The 24,966-nt window shown below is 40.4% G+C and overlaps 3 protein-coding genes across 3 annotated transcripts in view; all 3 read left to right on the top strand.

Annotated features, from left to right (window-relative positions):
• The first annotated feature begins 15,219 nt into the window (after window positions 1-15,219).
• LOC120286978 (calcium-binding protein CML24-like) lies at window positions 15,220-16,323 on the top strand. Its single transcript, XM_039299596.1, has 2 exons — window positions 15,220-15,229; window positions 15,839-16,323. Exons 1-2 carry the CDS (start codon window positions 15,220-15,222, stop codon window positions 16,321-16,323), a joined length of 495 nt encoding a protein of 164 aa, XP_039155530.1.
• Window positions 16,324-18,317: 1,994 nt separating this feature from the next.
• The window catches only part of LOC104456564 (GDSL esterase/lipase At4g28780), a 15,663-nt gene continuing 9,014 nt past the window's right edge, over window positions 18,318-24,966 (top strand). Inside the window, exon 1 of the mRNA XM_010071380.3 lies at window positions 18,318-18,330. The gene's annotated coding sequence lies outside the window, so the exon portion shown is untranslated. The remainder of the gene's footprint in view (window positions 18,331-24,966) is intronic.
• LOC104456571 (probable indole-3-pyruvate monooxygenase YUCCA8) lies at window positions 18,422-20,323 on the top strand. Its single transcript, XM_010071386.3, has 3 exons — window positions 18,422-19,217; window positions 19,333-19,704; window positions 19,830-20,323. The coding sequence occupies exons 1-3, from the start codon at window positions 18,546-18,548 to the stop codon at window positions 20,085-20,087; spliced, it is 1,302 nt and encodes a 433-aa protein (XP_010069688.2). The 5' UTR covers window positions 18,422-18,545; the 3' UTR covers window positions 20,088-20,323.

Genomic DNA, 24,966 nt, shown 5'->3' with positions numbered 1-24,966 from the left:
AGGCGACGCCATCTCTGCGACCTCGGGCGCTTGGAGGCGCAGAGGCCAGATCAAGTAGCCTGAGGTCGCGCAGACCCAGGCGGCATGACCTCAGGTGACACCGTCGCCGCTTGGAGGCGCGACCTTAGGCGCCTGAGGTCGTAGAGGCTAGATCTGGCCTCTGGATTGCCAGATCTGGCGGCCTGAGGTCCTGTGGACTTTGGGTAAAGCCTCTTGGGAAAGTCCAACCAATATGGAATGCTCATATTTGGGCAATGGGCTTTCAAAAACTTTGCCAAACACAAAAAAATTTCTTCAAAGGGCTTTGGGCAAAGCCTCTTAGGAAAGTCCAACCAAACGGGCCTTAGTTGGAGAGTTTGAGTTTGAATTTTTTCAGACCTCTTTTGCCTCCTTAATTAAATTTCCATTCTTAGAAGTAGGCAAAAGAATAAACTAGGCTTAAGAAGGAGTGTTAAAATATTTAAATAATAAATCGCACATTCATTTCATAGTTTAAGCTTGTATAACAGTTATTTGTGATTTTACAAAATCTTCAATGATAGGCACAAGTCAAGATTTTTCCGTCCAAAACTTGTGGTACGCCATTGCCATATAGAGAACCATCACAGATCGAATGCCTACAATTTCTGAGGTCGAGAGCCTGCTTTTATTTGCTTGTCACGATGAATAGATCTGCTTGCAGCTGAAAATTGTGCCGACTCGAATCACTAGGTCACAAATCTTCGACATTAAGAAGCGGGGGAATATCGACGAGCTCTATAATGGGAATGTAGCAAAGGAACATCACCATCTGTTCGGACCATGGAAACACTGTCTTCGTTTCCCACATTGATTGCAGCAGCAGCTGCACCAGCAACTAAAATTGACTCTTGAACACCAATGAATTTCTCGATTTCTCAAAGCATTTTCCACAAACCCATGTGGGAATTCACATGGTAGCGCCCCATCCACACCCCTAACCCTCCAAGATCCACCAATAGCCCCTCACCAACGTTCCTGGGACCAACCACTGTCATTAATCTCAAGGACCCCTTCAAAATGGACCACCCGGTACGAAAATTGTCAAAGGCAGCACAACTGTAGTCCCTCCAATTCTCTCCCATAGTATTAATACGAGGATCAATTCGCAATTTCTTCACATGGTCCAACACGCCACGGGGAGCCCGCCGTGGGCTACGGGGGTCGGCACGTGCACGAGCGAGGACGAGTGGATAGGCCTTCGTCGCTGGGGGATAGGATCGGGCTGCCGGCTCAGATGGGCCCCCACGGGAGTCCGTCGTCGTTCACCTGAACGTTCCGAAACTTTGGTCCAGCCGACCATGACTTTAGATAGCTATTTTGAAACTTATAGCAGTTTCGATTCAATCTCTTTAGGTCCCCCACTCGTTGGGGATCCAGTGGATTGCATCGGAGACTCAATGCTTCTTAGCCACACACGAATTTGGCAGTCTCGTCGTCAATCAACCATCCTACCAATTTCTGTTATTTGCCCAATTTACCATGCCTCAGTTTGCATTCTGGACTTTGGCATTTCTATAAGTTTCTCCAATTTTTATTTCACCGCAAAAATGTGAGACTCAAAATTTTGAATTCCCAACCTTTTAGAGAGACGCCATTGGGGCAGTAATCTCTTGACGGATGCTTCTTGATTCGAGACAGCTTTTACCGATGGAACAATGAAGACAAAAAAAGAAAAAGATAAAAAAAGTTCACTGTCGAGCTTTTCCGGGACGTGGACTTTTCACATTGACGTGACAATGCGACTATGGAGAGAAATGTGACATCAAAAAAGATTATGATGGACAACGACGAGCTTCTCTTGAGACCGACGTATCCCGAGCTGCCGACGCTTATTTTCCTCGCTCTTCAAATGCTACCAAAACATCCCTATTCCCTAGTCAAGCGAATCACGTGGAGACGGTGGTGACCAAGCCGTCACTATCGAAATATTTATGAAAAAAAAGAAAGACTACGAAAAGATTGACTAAACGACGCCATCGTTTTCACCGAAGTCGCATTCATATCTCTAGTCGACGCCAAAATGTGATCAAGAAAATAATAACACAACGATAAGAGGAGTCACGATCGCATCATTCTCGAGATTCGTCCTCCCCATCGATGGCGATATTGTGGGCGAGTCTGTCACTCTCAAGTCCCATCGCACAGTCTGGAAAGAGAAGGATTCCCATTGGATCTCTCTCTCTCTCTCTCTCTTTCTCTTTCTCCCTGTGATATCATCTCTTCTCGTCTTCCACGCTCGTGCAACGTGCGGTCACAATCCAAGACGGATGCTGCGGAAGGAGGGTCGAGCGGGTTGAATGGTGTGACGACGACGAAGTACCGACCGCCATCGTGGAACTTCGTTTGGAGTTTTGACTTTCGATGCGTCGTTGAGTGCGACTTTGACTTCTCCATGCAGTAATCCACACGCTAGACCTAAAGATTTCCCCGCGACGTCCGCCTCCGACGTGCACCGTGGTAGTAATCGCATGCACGCGCATGCGCGCTTCCACGAGCCTTCCATCACCGGGGGGACTATCTCGGATCTTTCGAGTGGAACTTGTCAAAATTTCCGCCGGTTCTTCCTAGATTTTGAACTTTGGGATCGTCAAATTTCATCTACATATGTTTTGATGAAAGAAATCGATACATAATGGGTGAAATTGAGAAAAGTGCCAAAAAAGTCCTAAATTTTTTATTTTTATGCCAATTTAGTCCTAAATATTTTTACGTTATAACAATTCAGTCATTTCCGACCAATTTTGGCCAAAATTTACTGACTGGACGCTGACCGGCTGACGTTGATAACTTTTAATAATATTTTAATATTTTAATATTTTTTCTTTTTTTTCTTCTCCTCTTCTTCCTCCAGCCGGTCGTCGGACCTCGGCGACTGGCCAGAGGTGATGGCTAGCAAGGTCGAGGTTGACCTCACCGGCCACCTCGCTAGTAATCGCGAGGGCGGCCTTGTGCTGGGCGGCGAGGCTCGCCCTCGTCGGATCTGGCGAGGGTCGAGCCTCGCCCATGGCCGGTGAGCGAGCCCCGCCGCTCGGCACGAGGAGCATGGGGAGGAGAGCGAAGCCGACGACGGCGGCTCGGCGAAGGAGACGACGTGGACCATGAGCCGAAGTCACGACATCGCTCGGTGGGAGCAGCGATGACGAGGAAGTGAACGAAGACCTGAGCCTGAAAATCATTGGGAAGGCGCTCTTGGCGCGCACTGCGAAGCTCGCCTCCACACCGCCGAGCGCCGACGTGTTAGAGGAGGACGACAATAGGCCTCGGTTCTATAAGACCTCGAGGACCGAATTTGGCTGCCTCCTCGCGCCGAGTTGGCGGGGCTCGCCCTTGCCGCCTAGGCCTCGAGGGCGGCCTCGCTCCGGCGGGCGAGGCTCACCGCCTAGCGCGAGGCCGCCCTCGCGGCCACTAGCAAGGTGGCCGGCGAGGTCGAAGAAGATGAGAAGAAAAAAATAAAAAAAAAAAAAAAAAAAAAAGAAAAAGAAAAAAATTCAAAAATATTAAAATATTATTAAAAGTAGTTCACGTCGGCGCCGATCAAGTTACATCACCGGCGTCTAGTAGTAAGCAAATTCCGGCCAAAATTGGTTGGAAAGGACTGAATTGGCACAACGTAAAAATGTTTAGGATTAAATCGGCACTAAAAAATGTTTAGGACTAAATCGGCATAAAGACAAAATGTTTAAAACTTTTTTGGCACTTTTACCGGGTGAAATTTATATTATCCTTTATTATTATCTCTTTTTTTTTTTTTTTGTTATAGATAATATAAGGTATGGTCGTAATTAATCAATCAGAGTAATTAGCACAAAACCCAGCCCCCATATAAATTTGAGTTCCCTAGGAGTCGAATCCACAATAATTGGTTATGAGAGTAGAAAATAAGGGAACGTCCTTCCTACCGGGTCAATTCTAGGATTTAGTCCTTCCAACCATTCTTATTATCCGGCCAACCAAAAGAGGCATCTCTCCAAATGGTCCCCCAATCCTAATAAAGACACCTCCAATTTTGAAAGGAAGGAGAATCATAGGAAAAATTACCAAAAAAAACTTAAAACTTGTTGCGTTGTGGTGTTAGGAGTGCGCAATAGAAGTCTAACATATTTACCCAGAGAGATTGTCAAGAGAGAGCCCAAGTCCGACTCGTTTATATATTTAGTTAGGTTCACCTTCACTAAAAAATTTAAGCTAATAAGTTATGAGATAATTAATATATGTTAATTGATCTACATCGCATCAATTTTCTGACGTAGGATTTCACTAACACAACTTATTTACATATGCATCTTGACAATCTCTTATTCACGTGTGAGCTTAGTGTTAGATCTGCCCTCTCTTAATTTAAGTATGCTTTTGCATCAACTTATCTCAACTTGAATCCTTACGGGCCCGTATTGCTATACCATGACGCCCATTTGCTTGGAAAATGCAACCATCAGATCTGATATCACTTGTTGGAGCGCATAGTAGAAATACAATACCTTCTTCCGGGGAGATCACCAAGAGGGAACCCAATTTTAAGCCCATCAACATATCCAATCGGATCTATCTTCACTCAGAAACTTAAATTAATGAATTATGGGCTAACTAGGATAATATTAATTGCTTTACATCACCTCAATTCTTCAATGTGAGATTTTTTTAATACAACTCACTTACACATGTATCTTAACATTCAATTCTAAATCTTTTGACAGTTTACCAACGTAGTCTATGTGATCAATCTTAACAATAAATTGTTGACGTGAATGTCGGCCATCCAATGGATCTCTCTCTCTCTGATATCATCTGTTATCGTCTTCCATGTTCGTGCAGCGTGTGGTCACGATCCAAGACGGATGCTGCGGAACCCAGTCGGAGGGTCGAGCGGGTTGAATGGCGGTGACGACGATGAAGTATCGACCGCCATCGTGAACTTCGTTTGGAGTTTTGACTTTCGATGCGTCGTTGAGTGCGACTTTGACTTCTCCATGCAGTAATCCACACGTTAGACCTAAAGATTTCCCGCAACGTCCGCCTCCGACGTGCACCGTGGTAGTAATCGCACGCACGCGCATGCGCGCTTCCACGAGCCTTACATCACCGGGGGACTATCTCGGATCTTTCAAGTGGAACTTGTCAAAATTTCCGCCGGTTCTTCCTACATTTTGAACTTTGGGATCGTCAAATTTCGTCTGCGTATGTGCTGATGAAAGAAATCGATACATAATGGGTGAAATTTATACGTATCCTTTTAATTATTCTCTCTCTCTTTTTATTATTATTTATTTATAGATAATATAAGGTATGGTCGTAAGTAATCAGTTACTTCGAGAGTAATTGGCACAAAAACCCAGCCCCCATATAAATTTGAGTTCCTTAGAAGTCGAATCCATAATAATTTGGTTATGGAAGTAGAAAATATGGGAACGCCCTTCCTACCGTGTCAATTCTAGGATTTAGTCCTTCCAACCATTCTTGATTATCCGACCAACCAAAAGAGGCATTGCTCCAAATGGCCCCTCAATCCTAACAAAGACACCTCCAATTTTGAAAGGAAGGAAAATCATAGGAAAAATTACCAAAAAAATCTTAAAATTTGTTGCGCTGTAGTGTTAGGAGTGCGCAATAGAAGGTTGACATCTTCACCAGGAGAGATCATCAAGAGAGAGCCCAAGTCTGACTCGTTTATATATCTAGTTAAATTCGCTTTCACTAAAAAACTTAAGCCGACAAGTTATAAGCCAATTAAGATATGTTAATTGATCTATACCGCATCAATTTCTCGACGTAGAATTTCTCTAACACAACTTACTTATATATGCATCTTAACAATCTCCTACTCACGTATAAGCTCAATGTTAGATATGCTCTCTCTTAATTTAATTATTTGTTGGAGCGCGTAGTAGAAATACAATACCTTCTTCCGAGGAGATCGCCAAGAGGGAACCCAATTTTAAGTCCATCAACATATCTAGTCAGATCATCTTCACTCAAAAACTTAAATTAATGATTTATGGGCTAACTAGGATAATATTAACTATTTTACATTACCTCAATTCTTCAATGTGAGATTTCTCTAATACAACTTACTTAGACATGCATCTTAACATTCAATTATAAACTTTTTGATAATTTACCAACGTAGTCTATGTGATCAATCTTGTCAATAAATCATTAACGTGAATATCGACCATTTTATGTGACACAATCGATATTAACGTGGATAATTTTTACAATTTTGTAAATTGTGTGAATTTTTAATATTTTAATATTTATTCATTTTTTTTTTTCCTTTATGTGGCCAATGAGGGTTGACTCTAGGCAAGGGCTTGCCATTGGCGAGGATTGCAGCCCTCACTGGCCGTGGCAAGGTGATGCTAATCAAGATTTGGCAAGAGCGACCCTCGCCCAATCCTTGTTGGTCATCATCAACGAAAAGGAAAAGAAAAAAAAATAAAAAGGAAGAAAAGTGAAAAAAAGAAAAATATCCAAAATTATTTAAAAAAATTATTCATGTCATATAAGATAGTCGGTGTTGCTTGTTGCCACATTAACATTTTTAGGTCAAAATTGGCAGAAATGATTACATTATCAAATTGTCAAAAGATCTAGAATTGAATTAACACAATCAAATGATTTAACACTAAATTAGTACAAATGCAATATACACTTGGATGCACACATGCGCTCGATGGGAGAGGGAAATAACGATATATGACAAAAACTTTCATTGTGGGTTGCGGTACAGAGTAGGCGAGAGAAGATAGAAATTTGGATTAGATATTGATACCCGATCTTTATAAAATATAAGGGTTTTAGGAAAAAAAGAAGAAGAATATTTTCGAAATTTTGCTTAATTTGATCTTTTATTATATAGTTGCTAATCTATTAGCTACTTAAAAGGGTCAAATGCATTGAATATACCCTAAACTAAGAGCATCTTAATTTTTGTCACAGAATATTCAATCGACCTAATAATTTGATTTTCTAGCTTTTCATGTCATGACCGAAAACTTTCATCCTCAAATGCCAAAATAGGTGCTGTATTCTATTCCTGTTCATTAAATTAAAAGAAGAATTTCTTTGGTTTGGACGCTAGGAAAAGTTTGTGGAGACTGCGCGTTGAATGCAAACCCTAAGATTGCCATTAACAGCTAATACGAGGCTTATTTTAGATATGCTAGCAGTCGGTTCGGGTTGGTGCCGATACCTAAACCTCTTATCAAAACGTCATTTGCATGTACTCTTTACGTTTTCCTCCAAGAAAAAATTATGTGATACATCCAACTTATTGTTCTCGCATTTGACAATCATTTGGTAGAGTCTCATCCCTACTTATCTTAAGTCTGTGTAGTCCGCAGCCGCTGCGTCGCGAGAAGTTTATTAATGCTCGCCTAGCTATCCGATAAAACCCTTCAGGGCCTGCCTCGGGAAGGTTGCTACAGTTGGTCAAGAGATGCAAATTCTTATCTGTTGCCCATGTTAGCCACTTGGTTAATCAAACTTTAAAAAGCGAAGAACATCGTTTGACGACCTAATCTGGTTTCTTGCTAGGGTTTCTAGCTTGTCACGTTATTCTTACCCCAAGTTGCAGTTGTCTCGTCTGCCATTTCCATGTGGTCCGATCATGTGTTTCTAACCTCTCTCTCTCTCTCTCTCTCTCTCTCTCTCTCTCTCTCTCTCTCTCTGACTGAATATTCCGTGGTCAAACTAGGTCCCAGAAGCTGAGTATCACATTATGTAACATGTGCAGCAGACATGTAATCTCATTAACTGCTCCAGCAGTTTCTACGGTTGACGAAGTTAGTTAGGCATCTCATCTACATCATTGTTAAAAATAAATAAAATGAGAAGAGACAGCAATATTGAATATTCGTTTTGTCAGTTGATTTCATAAGAGTTAGAATAAGACATGGTCAAATTCGGTCAGCAGCGTGGCACAAGCCTTCCTCACGTTCATCACATCGCAGGAATGAATGAGCGGCCGCTCAAATCACATGCTCACATATGAAGATGCATCTGCAGCAAGATGAAAATCTCTTCTGACCAATTTTTTTTTTTTAAAAAGAGGAGAAAATATCGAATGAGCAATGCTGCCATTTTCTCTTTCTTTTTTCTTTTTGGCTAATTATATCTTTTTAGCATGGTGAAAATGGAATTTCCACAACAAAAGAAAGGTTTGGAATGTGTTGAGCTATGGGAATTTATAGAGTATGGTTGCATCTATGTTGTGTCGAATTCATATTTCTCTCGAATAATACTTCTTGCATTATGATAATGTCAAGTTATCTTCCTAGAATCACCCAAAACCCCCAATGCAAATCATATATTTTAGGCAACCCTATTTCACCATTGGCATAAAACAAACTATTCATAAAAATTCAAAACGCATCTTTAAAATAAAAATAGAAATTTGCTTATGCCCTTGCGTTAGCCTTTTCCATATAACAGACATTATTTGCTGCAAGCAAGAATGCATGTGACCAAGGACACAAAATATATATATGTATTTTATTTATTTATTTATTTATTCATTGAGATTATAGAGGTTCATGCTCTTGTGACATGACTCGCTTGAATGAACTCAAATTTTAAAACAGGGCTTTCTCCTTCCGGGAAACGAGACTTTGGTCGTGATAATGACTTGACTGAACATGGTCACGAAGGTAATGAACCTTATATTAATTAATATATACATGTGACGTCACCATTTTATCTTTCCCTAATTGTTGTATAAGTTTGTCACAAATCCTCCGACCCCGGCAAATACCGGTCTTAGACGATACCTCTCATGTGTGCCTAAACGCCTTAAACCCCAAGTCAACGCGTCGATAGCTATGTAGAAGTACATATTGATAAATTTGTTAATAAGCATCGAGGCACTTGATAATAATTTAGAAATCAAACAAGTAATTTTTAATGCACATTAAAAATAATAAGTCATGAGGAAAAAAAGTCAACAAAAAACCCAAACTATATCAACCATAGCACATTTACTCTAAACTTTTTTTGATAACAACAACAATCTCAAATTTGTAACGTTATGACATATTTATTCTCTGTCAAGATTTCGTTATATGCTTTTTTAGTCAAAACAAAACATTTTTAATTTACCTAAGTCATGTGAGCATAATGTCAACAGTGTTTATATTCTGGCGCCTATGTAGCAGATTTTTAACTATACAAATTGATTAACCCGTCATATGCTTTTCTAGCCAAAACGACACGTTTTTCATGAGTGTTATGTCAACACTATTTGTTTTCCTATGTTTATGTAGGTAGATTTTTAACAGTACTTATTGATCGAACTTTAATGGAGGGTAAGTATGTTACATGAGTATATAAGAAAAAAATTAGAGCAAATAAATCGGGATGGGTATAGTTTGAGATTTTTGATATCACAAAAAAATTTCAAGGTAAATATCTCACAGTAAATATAATTTGGATTTTTTATAATTTGTTTTCTTAAATTTAAAAGAAAATAAGTTTCGAAACATAATCAATACTTTTATCAAATGCGTTAGAGCACTTTGTGGAAAACAAGAAAACCTGCGAAATATTAAACAAATTTTCCTGGAAAATAAGCCTCCAGAGATCTGCCCTGATCTCGTCCGAGCCTTCCAAGGAAAGCGACACCTTGGGAAACGAAGTTTTTGCCAACAGAAACGTGGACGACGCGTTTCTCGTACGTCTGCTCGATATTTTCTTGGGAAAATTAAGGAGCACGAAACGATAACGTGCCCGTTGTTTGATAATACAATGTGGGGCTGATGCGTGAATCTCTTCGCAGCTGAAAGAGCCAAAGAAACACCTAACGAAACATGTGGTTCTCGAGAAGCATCGCCATTGTTTTTTTCACGACTTCATTCCCTCCCGATCGAATAATGTCTATGTGCATGGATCTAACCATTTCTCGAGCCCCGTCCGGCGCAACTGCGAATCCTCTAGCAGTTACATCGTGCTGAATTTGTGCTGCAAAGTTTTCCCTTTCTTTTTTTTACAAGGAAAATCGCGCCGACAGTCCTCGATGTCATACCCACTGTGCAGTCCTGTCCTATGAGGCATTTGAGAAAGGGTAAATTTGCTCACGTGATATGCTGAAAACCCGATGTGGCTTCTGTTGATGGTTTTTTTTTTTTCCTTCTTTAACATATGTGATGATAACATGGCAAGTAATCATGGACATTCTTTAATATATGATCTTGACTGAGGGAAAAATCAAGTAATCTCTCTCTCTCTCTCTCTCTCTCTACTTCCCTTGGGAATTTTTTTTTTTTTTTTTTTTTTTTGGGTCAAAATGTGTGAAAATGCAAAGAATTCTGCTAAACAATGGGAGGGCGGCGCCTAGGATGAAGACACGTCCTACTATTAAAATAAATTACATTATTAGTTTGACATAGGTATAAACTAGAATAATAATTGAAAAAAAAGAAAAATCTGCCAGGTGCATTGATCCTTAACGGGGTACCCGGATGATGATTAATTTATTATATAAAAAATCAATAGATTAAAGATGAGTTCAGAAAGAATTAAATGGACCAAACTGAATTACCGACCTCATTAACAGAACATGGCCGTTGGAAACCGGTCTAACATTAATTTAATGACGGGGAATGAAATACATTTACTAAGGTCGTGAGGTCACCCACATGATTATTTACGTCATGCGCTCTCCAATCAAGATACCCTTTGGCACAGTTATTTACTCATATATATATTTATATTAATATATTAAAGTTCAGGAGAGATTTTTTAAATGCATGGAGTGGAGCATACACAATTAAAGGAGGATTGTGCAAGTGAAAGATGAATGTATCATGGATCAATTCTCACTCATAGCCGTCGGATCGATCGAACGACCGGAGTAGGAATCGATCACACCCAGCCACAGATCTTGGAGGGTTCGGATAAGAGTCAAACAGAACACCTCTCTCTGACCGCTTATCTCATCAATGATTGTCGAGATCTTCCTTGAATAACAAATGAAATAACCACAAAATATACCAGGTATTTTTCAAATTTAAAATACGTTTATTACTCAAAAATGAATAATTTGAAAATTATATATCTAAAAATGATTGCCCATGTTGCTTGAGTTACATAGTTAATAAAAGATATTTTCATTATCTTTATGTTTAAATATTTTCATGAATAATAAAAATATCTTTTGTCTTAGAGAAAATGTTTTCCAAATAATTCATTTTTTTGTGAAATAAACGGTACCTTAGAGTTATTTCTTTTTACTAGGAGAAAACCCCATAAACATCATAATTTTCGTATGATACTCATTTTAATGCCATGACTTTCAGTTGATCACTCACGTGTCATAATTTTCTAATACAACGTTCATCAAAAGTGCCATGAAAAGCTAGGAATCCGACAAGGGAAATCGCTGATATAACTCAAATGAGTGTTTTTAAAAAAAATTACGATTTTCAAGTGATTCATTGAGAGGTCGTGACATTAAATTAGCGTCGTATGAAAATTATGACATTCGTAATTATATAGGTAAGGATCTCTATATCTCACCAAATCAAATACCTGCTAAGTTTTGGAATCGAAGAAGGATGTAAGATTAGAATAAGTGAAAGAATACGCTACATTTTACTAAAGCGTTAAATTCCAAATATTTATAAATGTATTTGAACGCAAACGCATGTGCACACGTAAGCTAAAATGGAATCGAAAGCTCCAATAGAGCAACATGTAGGCACACATAATATTCCAAAATCGGCGAAATAGAGAAAAGGACAATTAGGGTTTTCGAAATAGGGCAGAGAGTTGTTGACACAAAATACTTAAAAATCATACGAGCATATAAACATGTTGTAATATATGCCCTAGCTACTCCTAGAAAAGTCAAAACTTGGCAAAGGAACCTTAAGACTATGAGTAGCATGTCTGTCTCTCGGCCACAAGTAAATAGGCTCAAGGTTAACGGATGGAAATTGGTGATTAGAGCTAAGGATTCTCTCTGTGTGTTACTACAAGAATCTCACTCCTACTTGAAATATTCGGTTTGAGTTATAACTACTTTCCATCATCACTTGTTTGAAAATTCGAGGTTGGCAAATGTGTTATCATATCTCTACCAAGACGATAGTAGTCACGAGGAGAATAACATCTTTAAATGGCCAATATAGGGCCGCATTTTCATCCACGCCTCCCGGATTGGAAGAAATTTCGTCCAACGGGGCACATAGAGGGCAATCATTAAAAGTTTGGTCATGCTCCTGTTAGTCTTACTCACATAACACTTCCTTAGTATCCTATTGTATCTTTGGTCATTTGCCTTAAAGGCAGCAAACTTCAACCACGTTCTTCGACAAGATGGAGAGCACATCAAACAAGTTAATATAAAGATATTCAAAGCAGAAACCCTTATTTGCTACTTCTTTTTGGTTTGTTTTCTTCTTCTTATTTAACATAATCACTAAAGAGAAAAAACAATAAATTAAATATCTTGTTTAGTTTATTGAAGTTCTTATTTTGATTTCATTTCATCTTAATTGATGTCGGTTCCAAGGAAGGTTGGCCAATTCCTGCCTTGCAACCAAGAACCGGACCAGAAGGGGTGGTTCCTAGTTTGTGGAACCGATTGGTCGGTTTGATTTTTAGGTGGGTTTAAGGACTAATTGGTCTAGTTTTTGGGTGGGTTCACGAACGAGTGGTTCATGCTTTGATCACAAATTTGAGTGCACAGACTACCTCGCACAATTATCAATTTTGTCCCATTATAGCATTAATAGATAAATCCAAGTAAAATATTCTTAATCATCTCTCCAAACCAAGAAACATAATGGACCTTCTCATAGTGCAATTCCTCATGTAGACCACTCTAACTAGGTACTTTGTGCCGGACGAGAGAGGGACTGAGGTCTTACAAGAGAGGAAGTGATGGACAGAGAGTGGCATCGAGTCGCACGCGAGGGGAAGCCGTCGAGCAAGAGAGGGACGGAGGGTGGCGTCGAGCAACGAGCAAGGGGGACCGACAATAGTGAGGAGGGAGGCGTGACTTGCGAGACTGAAAGTGAGCATAGCCGTCATGAGCGAGAGGTGTGACTGAGATTGAGGTTGCAAGAATTGGCCAATTAGGTCCGATTCTTTTGCTTACTCCTAATTGATGTTCTTTACTATAATAATGGCCATTTAGGCACCGCCTTCTCTCGTATCCCATGCTCGATTTGTACACATTATATCCCATGTTCAAGTTATAGCATCTTTCACTCAAACCTGAGGGCTCACTCGCCCCATTATAAGTGTAGTTCTATACGATTCACGTGGAGGGAGTGGTTCATACATATTCGTACAGATTAGCCGAATCGAAACTCTTGATATTATAAAGAAAATACACACAGTGCACCAAACGATACTCGCTTTCTGCTAAAAGTGAAAGTTGGCATATGGGAGTTTCGGCCAAAAGCTAGCAATCATGCAAATTATAAAATTGAAGTACTTTCTCGAGCTTTTCTCGTGCGCGTGACTTACAGAAAATCATTATAGATTTCGCAATGAAAGTTCCTCATTACTTTGTTTATTATTTATTAGCAGCACCGATGTATATATTTTATAGTCATTATATTTATCGCAAAACGCGATTTTTCTTCGTAGGGAGCTGGTACCGCCGACTACGAAAGAGATAAAGGTTAGGCATCAAGGAAAGCCCTAGGACCTTGCCTTAAAGCAATGAGGGTAGGGGAAGAAAAAAGAAAGCAAATTATAAAAATAGATCAAACTATATTATTCTTACATTGCATGGGCAAAAAATAATCATAGGATTCTTCATCAACGAAGGGTAATGATGATACGATGGGCTGTGAACAAAGAAGTAATATATTTATGAGTCTCATTCGACTGCTGATATGATAGATAGAGTTAATTATATATAATAGTGTAGAAACATGCGTGGTGCATTATTTTTAACTAGAGTCGAGTATGTGTTCCACTGCTTTTTGACGTAATGTGATTGTTTTGTCTTTTAGAGTGGGTATAAATTACAATACTTCCTTTATATATTGGTAACTTTTAGTTGTGCTTTCGTACTTATGATTCGATTATCTATAATGGTCATTATTGTTGTACTATATATATTCTAGTCCTACATCCTCTATTGGTAATCTTTTGATCAGTGGATTACGGAACATACACGTTACTAACACTCAGTCTGAATTGATGTCCATGATTTGTAACTTACCAGTTAGATATATATACTAAGAGTATAACCCTATCTTCTACTTCTAAGACATTAATTGTCAATTATGTGCATATTAAGAAATATCTTTGCCCATCTATCTTGTAGAGTCAACAACGCAAGAACGCGTGAGATCTATATACTGTGAATAAAGGGGCAGACTTCAATCGAATTTTCAGATGTCGAAAATGAGAGATACTAGGAAATGATGCAAGGGGCATTCTCTATCATTGCGAAAAAGCTGCAAGCTTCCACGCAGAGCCTCCCAAGCTAGCTGTTTGAAGCAGTGGAAGGCTGGTGGGAAGCCGCAAGGGGGATGATAAAAAAGGCACACATATCTTCATAATAAAAACCATGTACATGAAATATGACTAAGTTCCATCAATCTCTTTCCCAACCATTTTTTTGTAATCTTTCATTTGTATCTTTGGCTTTTCATAGAAAAGTTGGCATGGACTGCAGAGCAAGCTTGTGGAATCATTGATACCATCATACTACCACATACCCAGTATCTAAAACCCTAAAACCCTAAAACCCTAATATAATACAAACCAAAGAGCCAAGAACTCATCTCTCTCTCTCTCTCTTTCTCTCTCTCCCTCCCTCTCCCTGCCCCTTTTCTCTCTTCATGAAAAGGAGAGACTATACGAATGATCTATAGGCTACATTACCATATTCCCTATTAGGATACTTAGTGGATTGCTTATACAAAGGGCCTTTTAAAGTTAATTAATTTCGATTCAATGGGCAGTGATCCTCCCTTTTGTGTGGAAATAAAGTAGAGAATTTCCACTTCTAACTACATCTAATGTATTCTCTTTTAGATTTTGAAAAAAGAAAAAAAGAAAAAGATATATTCTAAATATCCAAGAAATTATTTAAAAAGTCGGATGCGGGCTACTTGTCAATATTTAAACACATTCAAAAGTATAAGTGCTTCATGTTAAATGAAAATCAAAGAGTAAATGCCATAAAGTTACACTTCAAAGCAGTACCGCACTATGAGCTTCTCAATTGACTCGTTATCAATGGAGACAGGTACAATAAGGATGATGAACACTAGACGTTAAAATACTCGATATGAAATTAAGTAATCTTACTACGGAAGATCACTAAGTGCGAGATAGGAGTGTGTAAAGCACCTTGAAAATAGGTTCGGTTCTTAGTTTCAAGTGAACCCAGGAACTTGATTGACCAGACTGGTTTTGGAACCAGTTTTATAAAGCTAAAAAAAGTGAAAACCCTACATATGTTTCTAACCTTTAGGCTGAGGTTTTATATAAATTTATTGCAAATTTAATTATGTTACTTGTTTTGTTTTAAGGTTGTTAGAATTTGGAGTAATATTTTTATGGATGAAAGAGGGATGGATAATTTATGGTTTACATTACGTGTTAAAACTTTTTTTCATTTAGAATTGTATGTGTGGTAGTTGTTGATCATATGGATCGTTATTTTTGGCGAATAAGGATTTCTATTGATCATCTTTTATTTTGAATCGTTTTTATATGCGAAAATGTCACAAATGGTCCTGAAGTTTTAAGTAATATTCAATTTAGTCATTTCGTCCAAACCGTTAAGTGACAACTGTTTTTTTTTTCTTCTTCTTCTTCTTCTTCTCTCTTCCCTCTGCCAACCATGGGGGAGGGAAATCGGCTTCCCTGACGACGGCGGGCAAGGCGGCGGGCGGCTTGGGCAACGTGGACCAGGTGCGGCAGGTGTTCGCCCAGTACAACATCTCTTGCAACGAGCTCCGCGAGGTGCTCTACGTGCTCGGTTCCTCCCCCACGACCTGCGAGGAGGCTCGAGTCGCCATGTCTGAGATCGACAAGGACGGCGACGGGTTCATCAACCTCGACGAGTTCGCGGAGCTGATCCTCGGTGGCGGCGATAGGGGGCCCGAGTGCCGGGCCAAGGAGCTCAAGGACGCCTTCGACTTGTATGACCTCGAAGGGAACGGGGTGATTTTGGCGAGCGAGTTTCCCGCGGTGTTGAAGAAGCTGGGGCAGAAGTGCAACCGCAGGTACTGCAGGAAGATGATTAGCTTGGTCGATCGGGACGGGGACAGCAACGTCAACTTCAAGGAGTTCAAGAAGATGATGACGATGGCGAGCAACGGAGCTTTGAGCTGACCGTCGCCGTTCCTTGCGTCGGGTGAGGGGTGCCCTCGCCAGATTTGGCGAGGGAGATGCAGGCCAGGGCGACCCTTGTTGGACACGGGCTTCCCTCCGCCATGGCTGGCTGAGGGAAGAGAGAAGAAAAAGAAAAAAAAATGAAAAAATATTAAAAAGTAAAGAGACTAAAATGCCCAATTCCGTTAACTTTAACTAACGGAAAGACGAAATTGGTCAATTTTCAAATAATCAGGGACTAGATCGGACATTTATCAATAATTCATAGACAAAATTGAACAAATTAAAAGTTTAGGGATAAGATTGTACATTAAGTAGAAGTTTATGGACTGTTTGTGACATTTTCCCTTTTTATATCTCATATAATTTTGCCATAAAAATCAAAACCAGAAAAAGTAACGAATGAAAAATAGGTTCTCAGATAAATCCCAAAACCGGACTGAAAAGACATTTCAGAACCAATTTCAAGGAAACATGGTAAGTTTTAAGTTCTAATAAGTGAAATCGGTTCTAACACGATAGATTGCAAATTTCAAATCTAGAACATGTCCATCTTGAAATCAATCGTCCCAAACTTGAAGTCGTCCCCCATTAAAACTAATTAAAAGAGGGGAGAGAGAAGCAAAGGCAGCTCTAGCATAGAAAAATACTTCTTGATTATTGAATTGAACGAGGCTGGTTGCTAGTGAGTGCCAATCCTTTCCCCAGTAAAGCAGATTCTCTGATCAAGAACTGCAAGCAGAGAGGGAAAGCGAAAAAGGCATGAAATCAAATAAAATAAATCTTGGAGAAATTTTGTGGGGTCGACACATGGCGCTAGGAGTGTGGGAAACCTGGTTGGCGGGATGGGCTCTGTGGGCTTGATTCGGGCCCCACGCGAGTCACCATCCCAAGGGCTTTGAAGGCTTTGTGGGCCCTCGAAACCGAAATGCAAATGCAACTTGGTTCAGTCCACGTGGCCTCATCACCACTCTGTGTCCTAATCAGCAAAATCGCATGCCACGTGGACATCGAATTGCAGATTTTTTTTGTTTTGTTTTTTTTTTTTGGGTTAAAGAGAAATTCAGGGCCGGGAGAGGAATGATGGGTCACTTTCCTTATTCCCCGATTCCCATTGCTTCACCATTTTTGGCATAAGTTGTACACCATAAATACTGTCTTGTAGCTAGGACAGGGAAATTGTCCAAAAAGCCCAAATTTATTGTACGACATTTAATTCGATTCTAAACCTTTCAACAGTATCAATCTAGTATTAAAATTTTCAATTATTTGCCAATGAACTCATTTGGTGATTTCTAATAAAAATTATCCGAAAAGACTACATTGACAAATCATTAAAATATTAGAAATTTTAGTACTAAATTGGCATGTTGAAAGGTTTAAGATTAAATTGGTTTCCATATAACAGGTTTATGATTAAATTAGTACGGTTGAAACATTTAGAACGAAATTGGTTGCTATATAATAGATTTATGATTTTTTGGATAATTATCCCGTTAGGACATTATTTAATGATTTTTTATGTTCCTCGCCAACTGAAATTTTTATAATTATAATTGTGTAATTGAAATATGGAGAACTAATTTCTTGGACAATTTCAAGAAACTTTTCCTAAACAAGAAAGTGAGCGACAATACGTAATTAGTGAACGCATCGATTCCAGCAGAATGGGTAACTACAAAAGCTCGAGATTCACTACAAACTATAGGGTATTTGCTTCTCTTGTATATTGGGTATGGCCCTATAAGTTTCGACAGAACGGTTTGTGTACATGAAACCTAACGATCAAATTGAGGACGCGCGGGTTCAATCTTTCTTGGAGAGTCGGGTCGCCGCTTGCATTCGGTGCACCTGCAATTCTGAAAAGTTTTGCAATTGTGTTGCTGAAACTTCCTCTCGCATCTTGAAACGATCATTGTGGTGGGTTGGAGAAGCTGGACAATATAAATAATAAAGAGCCGCTCAGAATCTTATGATTTTTTTTTTAGAAGAGAGAGAGAGAGAGAGAGAAGAATCGCCATCACTTGGCAAGCCTCAAGCCGACCCCTATTTAATGCCCCTCTCCGTAAGCAACCTCTCACAACCCAAGTCAAATCCTCTTCTTCAAACTTCCAAAACCAAGCACACTTTGCTCTCTCTCATCTCCTCCTAGACCTTCATCAAACACTTGCCTCCTGCACATCAAACACCTTCAAGAAATTGCACTTCCCAGCATACCCACAATGGAAAATCTTTTCCGTTTAGCCGACCACGACGAGTCCTCTGCTCGGCGCTGTGTCGTGGTCAACGGGCCGGTCATCGTCGGGGCCGGACCTTCTGGCCTGGCCACGGCGGCCCTGCTCCGTGATCAGGGCGTCCCGTTTGTGGTGCTTGAGAAAACCGACTGCATTGCCTCGTTGTGGCAAAAACGCACCTACGACAGGCTCAAGCTCCATCTGCCCAAGCAGTTCTGCCAACTGCCAAAACTGCCATTCCCTGAGGACTTCCCTGAATACCCGACCAAGAGCCAGTTCATCGGCTACCTCGAGGCGTACGCGAGGCGGTTCGACATAAACCCGCAGTTCAATGAGTGCGTCCAGTCTGCGAGGTACGATGAGACAAGTGGCTGGTGGCACGTGCAGACTGTGTCCACAGCAGGGGGCAGCCGCGGCGAGGTTGAGTACCTCTGCCGGTGGCTCGTCGTGGCCACAGGCGAGAACGCCGAGTGTGTGACGCCAGACTTCGAGGGCCTGGCAGAGTTTGGTGGAGATGTCATGCACGCCTGTGAGTACAAATCCGGCGAGAAGTTTGCAGAGAAGAAGGTCCTGGTTGTTGGGTGTGGCAATTCTGGCATGGAATTGTCCCTTGATCTGTGCAACCACGATGCATTGCCGGCCATGGTGATCCGCGACTCGGTAAGCTACTACCACATGCTTGATTAGGATCACATACTCTCAGATTTTTTAACGGAAAGGTAGAGAGTTGGGTTCTAAATTTCTGACTCTGTTTTTCATGTTTCATGATGAACAGGTTCATGTTTTGCCAAGAGAAGTTATGGGAATATCTACATTTGGATTGGCTGTTCTGCTGATGAAAAGGTTACCACTCTGGTTGGTCGATAAGCTGTTACTTATCCTGGCTTGGCTGGTTCTCGGCAACGTCGAAAAGTACGGCCTGAAGAGGCCATTGGTGGGTCCGATGGAGCTCAAGAACACCAAGGGCAAGACCCCAGTTCTGGACATCGGTGCTCTTGCGAAGATCCGATCCGGGGAGATCAAAGTCGTTCCTGGAATAAAGAAGTTCTCACCTGGCCAAGTCGAGCTTGTCAACGGCGAGAAGCATGACGTCGACTCGGTGATTCTGGCCACCGGCTACCGCAGCAATGTCCCTTATTGGCTAAAGGTGAGAACAGAACTCTAAATTCCTTTGCTGCAATCCTAAACTAAGCTAGCTCAATTAAGTAGGAACTTCTTGAGTGACATTAAGGAAACGAGGACTGATCAGTGTTTTGATCATGTGATGTGCAGGAAAGCGAGTTCTTTTCAAAGGAAGGCTTCCCGAAATCATCCTTCCCAAACGGGTGGAAGGGAAACTCGGGGCTATACGCAGTCGGTTTCACGAGGAGAGGGCTCTGTGGCGCATCTTCGGACGCAATTAATATCGCCCAAGACATCGGCAAGGAGTATAAGGAGAAGGAGATGGGGCAAAAGAGAACCAGCACTCCTACCCACAGGAACACTCATGACTCACCCATTTCTTGGACAATTCTCGGATGTACAAAATGAGTAGGAATGTTACTCCTTTTAGTTCAGTCAGAGAAACGAAAAAAGAACAGACGTAGTTTACGGACGAGCCCTCTCCGAGCGGCCCCAAGTTTTGGTTCAGTTGGGCATTTTGTAGCTGATGAGGATGATGAGGCTTTTTTTTCCCCCTTTCGACGCGCTTTTGCCTTTTTTATTCCATGTATTTCCGGTTTTAGGACACTGCTTACGTACTCTGTATATTGTGTTTCAGCTAGTCTAATGAGAAAAAGTCTTTTCTTTTTCGATCCATCTGTTTCTCTGCAACCTTCTCCTCTAATGCAAATGAAAGGAACATGAGCGGGCCTTTTTCAGTTCATGGTCCAAATAAGCAAAAATCCTTCCATCGTGGAATTCATCCAACAGAGATTGACAATGCATCCTAACGACGTTGCAGTCAATCACTATCATTACTCTGCTCAATATATAGGTGGGCAAACACTTGCATTCTAGTCATCTCGGCAAGTTGCTTGCTGATTCTAGGAAACTCCAAAAGTTACGTCTCATGGCTAATACCGTGAAGGAAAAGAACGGCGAATTTTTTTTGCGGTTTTGATTAGCAACGTGTCCATTAAGCATCCCAGATTAAGTTCTCGGAACTGTTACTCAGTCTCGAAGTTTTGTTGAACTGGACTCTAGTTGTAGAACTATCTACTGATCTATTTATTTGATCAGCTTTTGTTGAATGAACAACCATGATTTTACTCTTGAGGAATGACTTGATTTGAAGCTCTAGCTGCTTTTGTTTAACTTACTCAACTTTTCCTGTCACATGCAAACCAGTAACTTTCTTCTTTGACTTAATGTTAGCTCATAAATACACGGCGGCTTCTTTGTCTCCATTGACATTGCACAAATTTACCGAACCAAAATGCACGTCTACCTCCTCTTTTTTCTTCTGCGATATTACATAGGTTGCAGCAATTGAACCAGAAGGAATTCGCACATGCAGATTGACTTAGACCAAAAATTGCAGTACTAGCTTAAACCAAAAGTACGGTTTAAATGAGTGTGATCTATCTGCGGTCGTGTTCCATGCTCGGAAATCAATTAATGTTCAAGTGTACAGATGATGTCCTCAGTGGAGCAACACAACAAGCTTCGTGGCTAATACCGTTAAGGAAAAAATGGGCGAAAACTTTTTGCAGTTTTTGGAAATGTTACTCGGTCTCGAAGTTTTTTTGAACTTGACTAGTTGTAGAATTATCTACTGATATATTTAATTCATCAGCATTTGTTGAATGAACAACCATGATTTTAGTCTCGAGGAATGACTTGATTTGAAGCTTTAGCTGCTTTTGTTTTAACTTACTCAAATTTGCCTTTCACATGTGTACCAGTAATTTTCTTCTTTGACTTAATGTTAGTTCATATATGCACGCTGGCTTCTTTGTCCGCATCGACATTGCACAAATTCACCAAATCAATACGCACGTCTACCTCCTCTTTTTTCTTCTGCGACAATACATAGGTTGCAGCAATTAAACCAGAAGGACGTCACACTTGCAGACTGACTTAAACCAAAAATTGCAGTAGCTTAAACCAAAAGTACGGTTTAAATGAGTGCGAACTTTTGCGGTTGTGTTCCGTGTTTGGAAATCAATTAATGTTCATGTGCACACACAATATCCTCAGTGGAGCAACACAACAAGCTTCGACGAGCATCAAAACAATGGGGATGCACACCAAATAATTGTCCCTGACAGTAGGGCTAGCTTGCCTCTAGCTGAAATTGGAACCAAGTTGGACAGTCTTGATTAGAAAATCAAATCAGACCATCAAAATTTCGAAAAGGGCTTTTCACTACTCTCAAAGGATTAGTTGAGTGATTAAATGCTTGATTCGGCATATTCTGTGTTCCAATCACAGTATTTTCCACTCAAAATGACCTCGGGGCTCATGCCTATCGCTTAAATGGACGTGAATAGGGTGGTTTATGTGCATTCCTGGGGATAAATTGGGTCGAAAGTCCAGATATTCAATGTTAACCCACAAAAGAAAAGGCTTTGCAATGTCGAATGCTAAGCTTGTGGGAAGGATTCAGGAGAGTGGATGGAACAAAACAGAGACCAAAACAACAACGTAGTGACAGATGCAGTGGAAAACAGAAGCCTCACAAGATTGTTTTTCTGATAGAGGTGATCTTATTCTCCTATTCATCTTTATCTTTTAAATTTCTGTGTTTGTGTGGCTTCATGGAGACTTTTGTTCCTCAGGATCCCTTCAAGATGTCCTTGGAACAGCCCACATGCACTCCATATGGTACCGCAGATTCTAAAAAAATGAGTGATGGGAGGTAAAAAGAGAAAGGAGAAATGAGAAAAAATACAAGGACAAAACGACATCAAGTCCATGGTCTCCATATGTCCCATTCTCTTGAACCCAAAGATCAGCTCATCCTCAAAATCGCGGACTGCTAATTTGCAGCTGCAGCTCATGTTCTGTCATTTTGTCCCTTGTGTGAACACAGCTTCCATGTTTCCAGATACCGTATCCACTGTAGATGCAACTGAATTATTACCACTGCTATGGCCGCCTTTAATTTTAGCCTCACTATAAGCAGGTCCCAGTTTCTCTCTTTCTCAGAGCACAATGTTCGGTTTAACTAAAGGTCACTACGAATCTATGAGTGACAATTTGGATTCATGGAAGCATGCTGTGAGAGAACTCATCTGCTCGGTTCTGAGGATTTTGATTCAATTCCATCTCGGAGATTCCAGGCCAAGGTCATGACCCCACCTAAGCTCATTGAATGTTACATTGGTTTTGCTTGCAATTCTGTGCATGTTTCTCACAATTTCGACGCGACTAGAGACACGGAAAAAGAATGTGCGCATGCTCTTATACAATTCTTGTGCTTTCAGCATGGCTTGTGCCCGCCATAGAACTGTTTTCAGCTCTGCCCTAGAACTAAAGCGATAGCTTCGGTTGATCAAGCCTTGTGGTCGTATATAGTAGAGGTGATCGTTTCTAGGGTGGGCGATTTCCATCCTAAAATCGGGAACTGCCCAATAAGGACCGTTACACTAAATGGTTGGGTCCATGGAACCGATCTACAATCACTATAATCTCGGATGCCCGTTCTGTTTGCTAAGAAATGACCGGATATGCAAGTTTTATCAGTATAATAGAAATCCTTTTGCTGATTCATCCAGAGTATGCTGATCTGATATGGCAAGTCCCTCTTATCATTGTCGATCGGGATATAAAATTATGGTTAGTCATATGATTGTACTGTGAGGCGGGATTTCTACGCGTGCTGCCAGTCAATTTCATTTGTCATCACGCCAAGAGGCCGACGGACTTTCATTCTGTCACATTGCAAACTCAGTCCCTACTTATTCGGCTGCTTCTCTTGTTTTGGAGCTGGATTTTGTTGAGAGGAAGGTACGGCACAGCACCAGCCGACAGCGAAGGGTGGTGGCACTCTGTTTCCTTTTCCTTTCTTATAATTGGAGGATTTCCTGATAAAGAGAGAAGGTAGCTTGCATGGTTTTTTACACTCGTTCGGTTTGTAAATCCAATGAAATTCAATGGAAATCTGGAAATTACTGTTCAAAAGCGAAATATGTACTAGTTCGGTCTAGGTGGGCCAGTTGGCAGTGTTCCATAATCAGGAACCGGACTAGGCCTCCTTCATTATATCAAATGAAACAGAGCAATAAGTTATGTAAGACAGTCTTCGGTGCATTTTCATTTTGTACAAAGAAACATTATCATCTGACACAATAAATGTGTAGTTCAGTGACCATGATTTTCACGCGGACGAGCCATGTTTTTGCAACAGCACAAGCAGCCCCACGCGCTTTTGTCGTGTCCCGAGTTGAATCTTCAAACACATCATTTCGGATTCCAAGTCAAGAAACCTTTCGTCATTGCATCCTGCAACCGAAATCGGTTAGTTATGATTATGAATGAGCCGCGCTTGACCGATAGAATTCATCACAGTGCAGGACGGAAATTCCATAATTCTAAAATACTTTATCCTTAAAAATACATATGACGCAGGTTATTGCAATGCTTGAATACCACCATTCTGTATAAAATCTATTAATTGTCACGTCACCCAACTTGCCAAATCTGCAAACCTAATTTTTTTTTTTGGTAAAAATATGCAAAATAAGGAAAAAATCACCAAAAATCACCAAAAACCTCAAACTTTACTCGCGTGACAAATTTATATCAAACTTTTTTTTTAACATAAAAAATCTCAAACTTTGCCAACTACGACACATTTATCCCAAACTTATTTTTTTGATATAAAAAACCACAAATTTATACCCGCATGACACATTTACTCCAAATTATAAGGCATTTTTATCTTTTACTTTTAATATTTTTTTTTTCTTTTTCATTTTTCTTCTTCTTTCTTCCCTCCGTTAGCCCTCTCTTGGGCCGAATTTGGTGAAGGCTGCCCTCGCTTGTGTCAAATGAGGGTTGCCCTCGTTGGATCTGGCTAGGGTTGTCCTCACTCGACCCCTCACTTGAGTCCGGTTTCCCTCCGGCGATCACGATAGAGGGGAGAGAGAAGAAGAAAAAAGGAAAAGAAAGAAGATGAAAATGCCCTTCAGCGATAGATGGGGTAAATGTGTCATAATTTACAAAGTTTGAGATTTTTTGTATCGCAAAAAAGGTTTACGTAAATTTGTTATATTAGGTAAAGATTGGAATTTTTCGTAGCTTTTTCCCATTTTAATACATTTAATAGAGCAATCATAATATATACCGTCAACATAACACGTGTCTACACAAGCGGCCCAATTCGTCATTAGTATGAGAGAACGGGGCAGTTATAATCCTCAAATCAAGAGTGGATCGGGCTTTTTCACAGCCCATGGGCCTATAAATACTTTGGGCTTAACCT

This window comes from Eucalyptus grandis, chromosome 8 (genome assembly GCF_016545825.1).
Source record: "Eucalyptus grandis isolate ANBG69807.140 chromosome 8, ASM1654582v1, whole genome shotgun sequence".
NCBI lineage: Eukaryota > Viridiplantae > Streptophyta > Magnoliopsida > Myrtales > Myrtaceae > Eucalyptus > Eucalyptus grandis.
This window is presented reverse-complemented; position numbering and strand designations above follow the sequence as displayed.